The sequence below is a fragment of the Cornus florida genome, unplaced genomic scaffold (genome assembly GCF_030987335.1).
Source record: "Cornus florida cultivar Cherokee Brave unplaced genomic scaffold, ASM3098733v1 CherokeeBrave_3.0.0_Hap2_Chr05, whole genome shotgun sequence".
Taxonomy (NCBI): Eukaryota; Viridiplantae; Streptophyta; class Magnoliopsida; order Cornales; family Cornaceae; genus Cornus; species Cornus florida.
Genome location: NW_026775575.1, coordinates 37,714,492 through 37,729,336, shown reverse-complemented (window position 1 = coordinate 37,729,336; position 14,845 = coordinate 37,714,492). Strand labels below are relative to the sequence as shown.

Sequence of the window (14,845 nt, the reverse complement as noted above, 5' to 3'; positions counted from 1 at the left end):
TATTATACTATTAATTATTTTTAACATTCGAAATTACTAGTAAATTTCTATATATTAATTCCTTTGCAGATTCTAGCTTAACACCTAAAAGGAAGGAGGGAGAGAGTATCCAAGAACCTGCTTCGATCTCTTCTCTATAAATACTCCATAGAGAACCCAGAAGAGAGAAAGAGAGGGAAGAGATTTGGAATTACTGAAATTCGAAATTTGGAGTTTGACAGATTCTTTAGAGAGAGAAAGAGGGAGGGGAGAGAGAGAGAGATAGAGAGAGAGAGAGAAAGATGGGAGGTTGCTTTTCGGATGTGAGAGGAGGCCAACAAGCGGTGGGAGGGGCCCAACAAAGGCCCCTACAGAGGAACGATGTTGGTGGTGGTGGTGGCGGAGGCCACAATGATGCTGTTGACTACTTCTTTAAAACGAAGGGTCTTGGTGCGCTCTTTACACAGATCGAGGTATATATATATATATTCACAGTTTCACACACACACGAATACGGAGCTGGGTTTTAATGAAGAGTACTTGCCACTTTGAAACCCTGGTTTTCTCTGTCCTTTCAATGTTAGGTCAATTTTATCCCATGTGGTCCTTCTTTTTACTGATTTATTTTTTATCCTTATATTTAATCCAATCGTCCTCACCCTCATCATTCTTGCCTTGCCTTAGTTTTATATGAATAGGTCACATACATTCTTTAATTTTTTAATGTAACTTTAATAACATCATTCCAATTTATTTTTCGTATATGTATATGTATGCATGCGTGTGTGTGTCTAGGAGTGTGGGGGTCGTATTTTCCAATGTTTTAAATGCCAAGAAATGTTGAGTTAAATCCTTGTTGTTGAGTGACATGAAGGAAATAAAGAAGAAGACATGACTCTGCTTTGGGACCATTTTGGCTTGCTTACATTGATTTTTGGAAAGAAAGCAAAAGCTAAAAAGTGCTAAAGAAAGTGAATTAGATGCATATACAGTGTTTGGTTTTTGAACTCAATGACACTCGATGACACCGTCGAGACGATGGGATGGAAATTGATCTTCGCCAAGATTTATCAATTGATATTAGCATATGGGTTTTTTATTTGGGAGAAAGATCCTCTCAATTGGACTGGGCTTTCCAGGCACTGGGGAGGGTGGATATTACTCGCACAAATAGGTTCAGAGGGGTTGACTTATTCCATCACTGGCCATTAATTATAAGTCAATTAACCAAAACGTGACCAAGATTCGCTCCGCTTTATGTGTATTTATCCTTTTAAGTATAAGACAAAGCTGTTGATTCTAGAATTCGGAATCTTATTTGTCCTGAAATTAAGAAAAAATGAACTAATGGTTGAGAATACATCAAGTTGGCCATAAAATGTAGCTTTTACCCCCTTCATGCATGTCTTGGTCAACTAGATGCGATTCCTTAATTTCTTATTCTGATATAAATTTGTCCGGGGGGCCCATAGGTATCATCCATTTGGATCCTTCCTTGTATTCTACTATTCAACTTGAGCTTGAGAAATTGTTAAAATATGTTTTTGAATCTTTTAAAGATTTTTGTACACTTTAATTATCCGATTTGGGCACCAAGCAGACCAAGTAAGTTCTTTCTATTAGATTCTGTCTTTTAATGTTGATTCCGAATAGTGCTTTATGTGACATGGATGTACATCCCGCAGTGCAAACCTTAGCCATTTGAAAGAGACACGTTAATGGTTGACAGTAAGATTTTATACTTGTTTTGGTGCGCCAAGAGGGAAGATTTTTTTTGGCAGATTCACAATCAAAATTGTATTTCTGTGTTTGGATAAGACTGAATGTTCCAACTGTCTATCACCTGAGCAGAAACATATTTTGCAAGTTGTGGACCATGAATTTATCTCGTCACTGAATAAGAGTGGAGTTATACACAACTCCTGGCGTGACAATAGTACGATACCACTGCCAATAGGAATGCCAGTGGACCAAATTGCAGTATAGTAGGGTTTTTATCTTCTTTTGTTTTTTTAATTTTTTGGGATGGGTGGAGTAATACATCATCATAAATTTTATCTAAGGTAATTGTGACGCTATAGGGTTGAGTTTCCTTGTCCTAATCTCACCTATTTTCTTTTCATGGCCTTCACACACTATCTATTTAATTTCATTGTACATGAAGCAATAATGTGTTTCAATTGAAATGCAGTTATCTTTGTCGGCTTCAAAATTACGGGATCTTGACATCATTTCAAAGGTATGTTTTCAAATACATAGTTTAAAATCATGGGATTTGATGACTATATATTCGTTGAGATAGGTTCAACAATTATTCATTGGTTCTGTTGTTTAATTTTGATTGACTATTTGGTATATTGGCCGCCTTGTGAATCTGATTTTTAGAGTGACAAATATTTTTACAAATATTTTTAAATGAATTAAGAAAATATAGCCGTGGTTGGTCGGTTAGGTGCTGCCTCCATTGTGCTATCTCTATAGACATTTCACTGGGACCATATAACATGTGTGAATTGCCATTCCCAACTCTTAGAAAATGTAATGTGGGAAATCGGTTCTCGAGTCTCCAAAATCAAATATTTGATCCACAAGTTTTAATTTATTTATGCCCTTTATTTCCAACTACCTGTGAGGGAGGAATTCATGAATGTTTTTTATATAATTCATTCATAAGAGAACAAGCTGGAGACCACAGGCCACCTGGCTTGGTAGATAGATAAATGCTCTGATATGTACTAAGGAATTCTACCAAAATTGTCATTATATGGTTTGACCTTGAATTTTATTTTTTATTTGCAGAGTGATCCTATGGCAGTAGTATATGAAAAGAAAAGAGATGGAACCTTAGAGGAAATTGGCCGTACGGAAGTGATAATGAACAATTTGGATCCTGCTTGGATTGGAAAAATTAATGTTTTGTATCAGTTTGAGATTGTTCAGCCTCTGATGTAAGCTTGTCGAATTTCTCAACATCCTTGTGTGGATTTCTCTTGTTCACTATATCTGGTAGACCTTTCTTGGCCTTAAGAATTTATTTCTCATGATTCCCATTTTGTTTTTTCAGCTTTCGTGTGTATGATGTGGATACAAAATACCACAATTTACCAGTGAAGGTACATTATGATTTCACTTTTTCAGGTCATTTAATACTTGGATTTGAATTCAACCAATGCTCACTATGTAGCTGAGATTTATTTTACATTTGCCAATGCCTAAAGAATGCAATATACCAATGTTGGAGAACAGAGAGAGAATTAAGATTCACCCAAAAAGTAATCGTGGTAATATTTATGAACTGATGCAGTTTCTACTGCTTTTGGTTTGGATTTAGAATTCTGATGAAAATGGATAAAAGTATTTAGTTTTTAAATATCTAAGATGCGTGTTGTCTAACATCATACTAGACGGTATGAGATGCTAGTAAGCTACTGTATGTGCAACTTACTGATACTGAAAATTAAATAGTACATAACAATAGATCTGTTATTTATGACCAGTTGGTTCTTACGTGGCTTACTCAAAGTTATGGGTGCCAGAATTCGACTTGTTTGCCTTGTTGGAATGCACTTTACGTCTTGCATGTGTGTTAGCTGTGAGGTGCAAGAAATTTAGAACTGGGGAAACATATGGAGCTTTTTTTTTTTTTATTTATCTAGTTTTTATTTTTTTTTAGGTTGTTTCATTTTTTATTTTTATAAGAATTTGAAACCTAAATAAAATTATGAAACGAAGATCAAGACTCATTCACATGTCCTGAGACAATCATCACAAAAATTTCTTCTTTTTGACTCTGCAACGCTATTGCAGAGTAGTCAACTGTTTTACCTACTAATTTGGTAGTATAATTCCTTATTTTGACTAGTATGGTTCGACTTTTTTCTTTCTTCTTTTTTCTTTTACCTTTTCTTTTGGTTTGTTATTTTGCTATGCTATTTGCACACAGAGGGACTAAAGTTTGCTTTAAAAACATTGGTTCAGGCCATCGACCTTGATCTCCTTCCACTCTAGAACTAACTTTCCTTTAAACCATTCAACATCTTATTAAAACAGATCTTAGTGATTTTATTTGCTCCTTTCTATATTGTTGCTTCTTCTACGGTACCTTTTTATGGTCGAGTGGCCTTAGTGTTTAACGTAGAATATATTACACATATAAATTCGGTATCTTCATGCCAAGTATGATATCGGATGGATAAATGATGTTTCATGAACTTTTTTTTATATTACATTTTCATATAATATTGTTATGTGCTGTCATATGTATAAATTAATTTTTTGTGATATATTTTTTAATGGTGCAATGGTTAATGCGCCCTACCATTCTTGGAGAGAGTTTTTGGAAATTTATCTTCTTGAAATATTTATTTTAATTTTCTTTATGTTCTTTCAAGAGTTTTAGGCTTCTAAATGTTGACCTTTTAAGAATTATTAAACCACTAAAATATTATTTTCATTTATTATTTTTATTTATAGAATATTTTTTTTATCCTCAATCTGATCCTAAAGACCTACCAATTAATTCAATATGCAATTCCGATTTTACAACCTTGCTTCATAGGCCAACCTTTATTATTATTATTTTTTATTATTAGTGGGTTGATGTGGAGGGCTGTTGAGTTGGGTTTTTTGAGAGGGTTCCGGGTGGGTAGAGATGCTGCTAGTCACTTGATGTTTGCTGATTATACGCTCGTGTTGTGTGATGCGGAGGAGTCCCAGCTCAGGTATTTGAGATGTGTCTTGATCTGGTTGCAAGTTGTTTCTGGCCTGAAGGTGAATGTTGGCAAGAGTGTTTTGGTGCCAGTTGGGGAGGTTCCTGAGATCGGCTTGTTTGCTAGTATTCTTGGTTGTCGCACTAGCTCTTTTCCTATCTCTTAATTTAGGTTTGCCTTTGGGAGCTCCTTCAAGGTGTGTGGGAGTTTGGGATCTAGTTGTGGATAGATTTGAGAGGAGGCTTGCGGGCTGGAAGAAGAAGTATCTTTCTAAGGGGGGGCGGGTCACTCTAATTAAGAGTACCCTCTCTTGCCTTCCTACTTATTTTATTTCGCTTTTCTAGATTCCCGTCTCTGTGGCTGAGAGAATTGAGCGCTTGCAACGTAATTTTCTGTGGGGGGGCAAAGTGGAGGGGTTTAAGTTTCATTTGGTTCGGTGGGAGCATGTTTGCAGGCCTATTTATAATGGTGGGTTGGGGCTTCGTAGATTGGTGCCTTTCAATAAAGCTCTTCTTGAAAAATGGTTGTGGAGGTTTGGAGTGGAAAGGCATTGGCTTTGGAGGAGGGTTGTTGCTAGTAGGTTTGGGGAGAGCAGAGAAGGGTGGTGCTTTCTTGAGGTGCGTGGTCCGAGGGGTGTGGGGGTCTGGAAGTGCATTCGGAAGGGTTGGTTTGATTTCTCCTTGAATGTCCATTTTAGATTCAGGGATGACGGGAGGATCAGTTTCTGGGAGGATGTTTGGTGTGGAGATATTTATCTTGCTCTCGCTTTTCCACGGTTGTTTAGGATTACTTCGAATAGACAGGCCATGGTAGTTGACTGTTATCATCTTGATAGCGGGAGACTGGTGTGGGATGTTCGGTTCAGGCGTCTCTTTCAGGATTGGGAGGTTGAGGATGCCATTCGTCTGTTGGAGTTGTATCGGTAGGGAGTCACGGTTAGTGAGTCTGATGGTTGGATTTGGGCTTCCAGTGCTCAAGGTCGTTTTGATGTGCGGTCCTTCTTCAGGTGTCTTTCTATGGAGCTTGGAGGGCCCTTCCCGTGGAAGTCTGTTTGGCGTTCTAAGGCTCCTCTCAAAGTGGCCTTCTTTACTTGGACTTCTGTGTAGGGCAAAATTTTAACTGAGAATAATTTGAGAAGGAAAAATCAGGTGGTGGTCAATCGGTGCTACATGTGTCTTAGGGATCAGGAGACAGTGGACTATCTTCTTTTGCATTGCCCCATGGCCAAGGATGGTTGGGATTTGATGCTTGGCTTGTTTGGGTTCCAATGGGTCATGCCTCACTCCGCCAGAAAGTTGATCGAGGCTTGGAGAGGGTGTTTTGTGGGGGGCCATGTTCGTGAAACTTGGAGGGCTGCTCCTCTTTGTGTGTGGTGATGTATTTGGCTTGAGAGGAATATGAGATATTTTGAGGGGAATGAGAGGCCTTTTTCTTTTCTTAAGTTCTCTATTGTTTCCACTCTTTTTTGTTGGGTCTCAGGTAGAGATTATAGATCTTTAGATGAAATAGTTGATTTTTTGGCCTCTTTAAAAGTGTAATGGCTGTTTTGGCCTGTTTTTGTTTCCTTAGGATGCGCTCTCCTTTTGAGCGCTTTTTATAAATTTCTTACTTATGAAAAAAAATAATAATTTTCTTCAAAAAAGTCAACAAAAGATTGACTGTGTGATCATATGATCCACAATATGGGTTAACATTATGTATTTCGAAGGTGTTTGGGCGCAATTCATCATTTTACCGCAAATAGTAACTAATAGCAACTTCTGATTATCATAGGTAAACAAAAAGTTTTTAAATGATAAAGTTCTTCCATTTTGTTACATTGCAGATGCTGAAGTTGAAAGAACAAGAATTTCTTGGCGAAGCCAGTTGTGTAGTATCTGAGGTAAGATTCCTTGTATTCATTGGGGCCTAATCGAATTCAATAATGATGTTGCAAACTTTTCAAGCTCTTTTGTCTGCCTATTTCATTGAGTTTGCTCCATATATTACATAAGTGGGGCAGTTTGAAAAATTATATAACGAAATGTTGCAATAGCTTTTTCAATTAAAAAAAGAAAAGAAAAAGGGAACAGCTATTCCTTGACCTCTTTGGTTGAGCAGCATCACATAACTGAGCAACTAGTCAAAATATCTTGTCCGATATGTATCACAGGGTATGTTTGGTTTCAACCATGTGTGTGTCTAAATATGTGTTCATCGTCTATGCCGAAGTCTTAAAAATCATTGGATTTTGTTGTTTGGGAAATAGTTCAACTCGTTGCCTTTACTGTACATTTGAGAAAACTACATGTTTTAATTATTAGAGAAACTGTTCATCTATGCAATTAAACAATATTAACCATAGAATTATTGTTCTCATGCAAGCACTCGCATATATTAGCCATCAATAATTACCCTGACATTCTTCTTCACTCTATATTAACAGTGTCAAAGTGACAAAATTTGGACGTGTATAAGCATACCCAACAGTTCCAAGTTTGCGGGAAATCTGTGAAAAGTAGATGTGTATGGGACTTGAACACATGTCCTCATTAGCTTTTTTGTCCATGGACTGTTCCTTTAACTACATTGCTGCATATTTCACAACACATGTCTCACTGCATTCTACTGGCCCCTTGTTGGAGTTTGTTTTCTTGTGTTGGTTGTTTGCCTGTTTGCCTTGGGTCCCATGACATGCGTCAAAATGCGGATTCAAGTTGTGTGGAAGTCCAGACCAACTTTGGTTCGATCCACTCAAGGAACTCAAATTTGAGCAATGTGTGGAACTCCTATTACAAGCGAAACATATTTGGACAATTCTTTTCTGGCGGGACCCACTTGTGGCTTCCCCCTAGTTGAATATGTGTATGTATTGAAAACTGTGCAATAGATTTCTTCACTGAAGGATGGCTTTTCAGAATAGTGCTTCTATATCTCTTTCTTAAATGAGGGTTGTTCTGTAGTTATTATGATCTGAAATAGTTGTTTGGAAATTTCTTTCCTTTTATGTAGAAATATTCTTAAATGTTTACTTCTCTTTCTCCTTTTTTAACTCAACAGATATTGACTAAACAAAGTCGGAGTTTGACCCTTCGCCTTCACAATAAAAATGGGCACAGTGGTCTGAAAAACTTGGGGACACTAACTGTCCATGCAGAGGAAACTGCCGGTTCAAGAAATGCTGTAGAGATGACATTCCATTGTTCCAACTTGGATAACAAGGACCTATTTTCCAAAAGTGTATGTATTTGGAAGCATATGTCATTATGGAGCTTTTAGTTACTTGTGGAATTTTTAGCTCTTAGATATTTTTCTTCCTTACTGCTTTCAGGATCCTTTCTTGAGAGTATCTAGGATTGTTGAGACTGGTATTACTGTTCCAATTTGCAAGACAGAAGTCGTGAATAACAACTTGAATCCAATTTGGAAGCCTCTATGTCTCACAATGCAGCAATTTGGGAGCAAGGCAAGTTTGTCAATTCTTGTGATTAGATCTGGACTGGATTAAGCTTAGTTTATGATATCTGTGGTTGTCTCATGTTTTTGTGGCAATGATTTATGTTTGAGCTAATTTAACATAAAGGCTCTTACAATTTTCCATTTTTGAAGGCATAGTCACTGTTGGAAATGTAACTGAAGAGACATAATTATTTTATCTCTTAATCAGAACACTTTGTCTCTTGATCTAGATTTGTTAATTTACATTTTGTGATGGATACAACTTCAGGTTGCTATTATTTTTTTATTTTCTCGGTTGTTTACCAAAAAAAAAATCTCTTTGGTGCAGGATAATCCATTAGTTATTGAGTGCTTTGATTTCAATAGCAGTGGCAATCATGTACTGATCGGGTAGTTGTTCAATTTTTTCGTATTGTCAATTCCTTCTTCTTTTTTCTTTTTTTTTTTTTCTTTTTTTTTTTCTTTTTTTTTTTTTTTGTCAGTTAGAGTTCCTTCTTTTGTTTTGTTTTGTTTTTGTTTTTGATTTTTTTTCTTTGCCTTTTTGCTTGTTTTAGTATTTATTTTTTTAGAATTTAATTTTTCTTTTATTGCTCATTATATTGACACTGCAGTTCATTTGAAACAGTAAAATGCAGAAATCAGTGACGGACCTTGAAAAACTTCACAAAGAAAAGAGTGGTGCAAATTTTATCATACCATCTGCTCGCCAGGGTCATGAAAAGGTATTTATTTTGTACTTTAAAAGGATTTTAGCCACTTGTTGTATGTCTGTCATGTCTGAACCTGCACTGTGCTTATCTTCTGTAGGTTTTGAAGGGTCAACTTTTTGTTGATGGCTTTGTTGAAAAGGAACTGCACAGTTTTATCGATTACATTTCTAGTGGCTTTGAACTTAACTTTATGGTTGCTGTTGATTTTACTGGTAATAGACCTTCAACATTTAAAAAAGCTATACTGTTCTAGTCAAATTTGTATTGTATATACAGTTGTTTGGCTCATGAATTGAATTTGAATTTTTTTCCAGCTTCAAATGGAAATCCTCGCAGTGTAAGTTCTTTGCACTACATTGATCCTTCAGGCCGGTTGAATGCTTACCAGCAGGTAAGGTGGTGCCACCTGTGGTGTTCTCAAATTTGGAAGTATCTATAGCTTCAAAAATAATTTAAAAATTCTTCAATAGTTTATATTGGGGCTTATGAGCCTACTATTAAGTCAGATACCCTTGAGTTTCCACCTGTGGTGTTCTTAAATTCTGGAAGTGTCTATGCTTCAAGAATAATTTTTAAAATTTGTACTAGCCTATAGGGGCTAAAGAGCCTACCATTAAGTTAGATACCCTGGACTTCTCCCACGAGAATGCAGACTCATAAACTTGTTTCATCTGTTGATCACATTGATTTGACCTGTCGATGTGGTTATGAATTGCGGATTCTATGAAAGTGGCTGTTAAAGTAAGTGCTTAATTTAATGACTGAACTCCTGGCAGGCTATAACGGAGGTTGGCGAGGTCATACAATTCTATGATTCTGACAGGCGCTTTCCTGCTTGGGGCTTTGGAGGAAGGATGTTTGATGGTTCAGTATCTCATTGTTTTAACTTGAGTGTTACAGGTGGCTTTGAGGTAAATATATTTCTTTACTTGTTTTTAATTTGGGCAATTACCTTGATTTCCCTAGAGGTTTAGGCTTAACACTGTCGGATGAAGCTTTTAAAAAATATATGGTCAACCTGCCCTGAAGATTTCTAAAAATACTCTGACCTCCCCTGCCAGTGAAGTAATCATTAGGGCCTTTAGACAATTTTATGCCAAAGTCCAAAACTACCGTTACCCTTAAAGTAAACAAAATGGCATAACTGACCTTTCAAAAATTATGGAAGGACGAATTTAACCTTTCTCTTTGGACAATAATACCCTTATTGATTGAGACCCATTTCATTACTTTAACATCCAGCTTTTATCTCATTTTCTCTCTATTTGGTTGTTGGATAAGTGACCGCCTCGCTCTCTAAACACGAAGCTGCTCTCTCCATTTATAGAGCACATCTTCTTGTTAAGAGCTTCTCTCCAGCTAGTGCCCAATATTTTGGATTGTGTGTATGTGTGTGTGTCATGTTATCTCATGTTCTGTTAGTCTATATGAGGTTGGATTGGTTGATCTATGTTTTATTGGTTGTTGTAGTAATATACACTTAAAAAAAGTGCCTTGAACAAACATACCCATTTCTTGTTTTAATATGAAAATTGAAAAACAGAACCAAATAATATTCAATCCACACGCAGTTGGAAGCAGAACTTTCAGCTCAAATTGGAGTTAGAAATAGAAAAAGAAACAAAAAACAAACAAATATGAGATCAAAGAGGAAAATCTAAAAGCTAATAAATTAATATTCAAACATAAGCGAATATCTAAGAAATCATACAAGTAACGGAACTTCAAGATCAAGTTTGGAAATTGGAAAACAGAACAAACCGAATAAGTGACTCATGATCTGATTCTAAAAATATAACTGAGTAGATGAAGATATTGAAGAGAGAGATATGCCAACTCTAACTAAACAACCTTCACGGTCACCAAACTCTTTATATCTTTGTGGTTTTCATTAGAAATGCAATACATATATTCAAGATCACACGGAATCGAATTTCATGGTTCTCAAAACTTGGTTTGCCAGAGTGTTTGAGATATCTTCAAAGTGGTGGTTTGGGGTGATTCTGGAATATGGAGAGATAATGATTTGTGATGGAAGAGAGATATGTTTGGAGTATGGGGGGAGGGAGAGAGAGAGAGAGAGAGAGAGAGAGAGAGTGAGTGTTTAGATGAGAAAACTTTTGATGTGACAATACATAGCAGAGGGGAAAAATGGTAAAAATACAAAAATTTGCTTACATCAGCTTTAATGGTTAAATATCAGTGTATTATAGAGGGGACAATTTTGTAAATTCACAGCGAACGTTAAAGACTTGACAGTGGTTAATTCTGGCTGGTGTCAGATATTTATTATAAAACTTTCTTCTGATATTTACTTACCCAAACCTCAAGGGAGGTCAAAGTAATTTACACTTTTAGTTCTTGTTTTATGCGCCCCTTGTCATGTTTCTAAACGCAAGGTGTGCCATATTTCAACTTGGTGGTAAGAAGGTATATTTCATTCTGTTAGGAACATAGTTAAGATACCTGTAGGTTACAAATGTCAGTGCTGAAAGTTGTTTAGCCTAATCTGTCGTTAGTCTCAGATTTGTCGTAGTTTATGTATAAAAGATATCAGCCTGTGTGGAAAGACAAGCTTGATTTTTTGAGCAGTATGCTGTCTTAAACTTCATATTTTCATCCCGGTGATAGGTGTACGTGGGTGGTGATGCTGCCATCATTGATTAATAACCATATAAGTCTGGTTCCTTGCATCTTTTACATGGCGTGATGGTCAATTTCCCTTCATGTTACAGGTTGAAGGAGTAGAAGGTATAATGGCTGCTTATTCAAGTGCTCTGCACAATGTTGCTCTTGCTGGACCCACCTTATTTGGTCCGGTTATCAACAAGGCTGCAGAAATTGCTGGGCATTCCCTCTCATACGACAAGAGCAAGTACTTTGTCTTGCTGATTATAACGGTAGTGAATCAAACGACAAATATTTGCTTCTTTCTTGTTCTTTCTCTTTTTTATTTCTGTAATAAAATAATTTCATACTTTTGTAGGATGGAGTCCTTACTGATCTTCAGGAAACTAAAGATGCTTTAGTGAGAGCATCCGACCTACCGCTTTCAATTCTTATTGTTGGAGTTGGTGGTGCAGATTTTGAAAAAATGGAGGTAGTATATCCTTAATTTTTTGTATTCAGATTTGGCCTTCAATTAATTCACTTTTATTAGCATAATAGCACTAAAAATCCTTTCATTGTTGGTGTTGGATGTTATCCTTTTACAAACCTGTGTGTTAAAATTGGTATGTGATGACGTAATTCTTGTTTATCTTGCAGATCCTAGATGCTGATGGTGGACAAAGATTAGAGAGTTCCACGGGAAGGATAGCTACACGAGACATTGTACAATTTGTTCCGATGCGTGATGTGCATGGTGAGTTCATCTTTGTTTAGTGTATGTGTATCTACTGTATTCTTGTCAACCTTCTTTGATGCTTTAAGCTTCTTAGCTTGCCTGTTAATGAAGCTCAAGTTGAAAGTGGATTCAAAGGTGGTCTTGGTTAGTAATACCATAAAGTGCAGTTGTGAGGGGTTCAAGATCGAATTTTGATGTTCATTGGGTATTTCTGTTACAATCTTACTTTAATGAATACATTTGTTACGTTAGGAGCATATTACTGGTTCAGCTGAGCTTAGTTGCTTCAAGCTTGGCTTGTCCCAGCCATCTGCTTTTCATGCTTCGAGCCTTTTGGTTGTTTAACCTGGAAGAAGCTCATGCGAAGATGGATTAGTAGATATGATTCATGCATGATTGGAATTGAGGAATAAGTTTTCCCAACAGTTGAGAGAGTGATTTTGATGGAAATATCAAAGGTGATGGTGGGCAGACTACCATGGCACTTACTGCAAATTGCTGTGTGCGATTTGTACCTCTTAAGTTGGTATTGAAAGGAATAACTAGGTTGTAGAACTAGACTACCAATCAATAGTGCATTGCCTGCCTTGTTATGAAATCTATATTTTGCTTTTAGCAGTAACACTTAATGTTGTCTTAAGCCTGAATAGGGTTCTGCTGATACACTATTAAACCTGATGTAAACCTTGGAATTTTCAAAAGACAGTTTGTGTACTAATTAATTATACGTGAAACTATACTTATTCTATTTGGTTATAGTTTTCGTCTTCTGCTTTTCTATTTCATTGTAAATAAAAAAATTTATCCCCTCGTGCAGGCGGACAGATCTCGGTTGTTCAGGCTCTCTTGGAAGAGCTACCTGGCCAGTTCTTGACTTACATGCGGAGTAGAGACATCAAACCACACACGGCCAATGTAGCCCAAACTTCTTCTCAAGCGTATCCACACACGGACAATGTAGCACAAACTTCTTCTCAAGCGTATCCACACACGGCCAATGTACCCCAAGCTTCTTCTCCAACGTATCCACACGCGTATCCACACACTGCCAATGTAGCCCAAGCTTCTAATCCAGCGTATCCAGCCAATGTAGCCCAAGTTTTTTCTCCAGTGTTTCCACACACGGCCAATTTAGCTCAAACTTAGCTCAAACTTCCTCGCAAGCGGCCAATGTAGCCCGTACTTGCTCTCGACCGTATCCTTGAATGGTCAAGATCACCACCAATAATTTCAGAATTGAAGTAAATATTTCCCATCTTGGTTGAAGCTGTGCTGGCATCATTACATGTACAGGAATTGCTTAGAGCCTTATCGGAAGGCGTTTTTCCATGTACAGGAATTTCTTAGAATTGGTAGATGTGAAGGGAAAAAATATATATAAGTGCATATCGTTAAGAAGTAGAAATTCTTTTGTTTTTTAAACAGTAAACACAAATTGTTTCACAGTATAGTTGATGGCATTTCAAGAAAAGTAGACAAGTGATGGTGCCAACTATGATTGGTTTGATAATATTGAGAATCCATGGTGGTTTCATGATCTTTATCATGTATTTTGAATTCGTTGCTTTTTCAGCCAAGAAATGTATGCGATGTGCATTTTTTTATTGCCATTATTTTAAGAATGGAATTTCAGAAAAAAAAAAAGAAAAAAAAAAGAAAAAGAAAAATTAACTTCTTCACTAGAGCTTTATTTATATTTGATTTGTTACCCAGGCATGTGAATGAAAGTTAAAAAGGGTGGGAAAGAATGTTAAAGGGGTCTCGACTCTTGTCTCTTGTCTGGCATCAAATCCGAATTGGGAAAGCCTTGAACAATATGGTTTACCTTTTGGTTAAGGTGGGCAAGCTTACAATTTGTTTTGGTTAGAATATATATTATATTATAACCATACGTTGATATAGTTTAAACTTGAAAAAAAAAAAAAAAACCTTTCTGTAACATTACTTTACTAACATTTATTTTCTATTTTTGAAAACCCATAACTAAGAGAAGAAAATCATAATAATTATTATCTTCTTTAAGACTCGAAATAAATAAATAAATAAACCTTCTCTAACATTACTTTACTGTAGTAACATTTATTTTCTATTTTTGAAAACTCATAACTATAAGAGAATTTCAGAATAATATTATCTTCTTAAAGACTCGTAGTAGATTTATATGTGTCGTTTTGAAGAAAAATTTCAAGAATAGGAAATATTGGGGCCATTTTTAAATTCTTTATAAAAAAATATGTTTTCAGTAAAAACAGTTTTATATTCTCTTAATTCTTGAGAATGATTTTCAGAGTTACTATATAATGACTATAAAATTGTAAAAATTCCACTTATGCTATTTTTCATAAATTTTCTTATTTATTTTTTTAGGGGTGTCTTTTTCGTGCGTAGGAGCCGTACTCGTATTCGTGTAGGATACTCACAATCATAAATACTGACACGGTCATGTGTCTGACACTTCATATACGTGTTTATAAATAAAATTTTAATTTTATTATTTTACACACTTAGTCTACACTTTCTAATATTTTTAATATAAGTCTATTTAGTAATATTGAAAATAATATTCAATAATATAAACGCACGAAGACAAATATACATATTCATTTAAAATTAAAACACCATACAAATTAGTTGAATATCTTTATATATAATATAAAAATTAT

The 14,845-nt window shown here is 35.9% G+C and overlaps 1 protein-coding gene across 1 annotated transcript; it reads left to right on the top strand.

The window, feature by feature from the left end:
- Positions 1–281: 281 nt before the first annotated feature.
- Positions 282–13,328, top strand: LOC132309163 (protein BONZAI 3-like). The gene is made up of 16 exons (XM_059807499.1): positions 282–452; positions 2,171–2,218; positions 2,779–2,927; positions 3,044–3,092; positions 6,514–6,570; positions 7,728–7,907; positions 7,999–8,133; positions 8,455–8,516; positions 8,752–8,848; positions 8,934–9,048; positions 9,151–9,227; positions 9,613–9,747; positions 11,572–11,736; positions 11,823–11,936; positions 12,104–12,200; positions 13,000–13,328. Exons 1-16 carry the CDS (start codon positions 282–284, stop codon positions 13,326–13,328), a joined length of 1,980 nt encoding a protein of 659 aa, XP_059663482.1.
- The last annotated feature ends 1,517 nt before the right edge of the window (positions 13,329–14,845 follow it).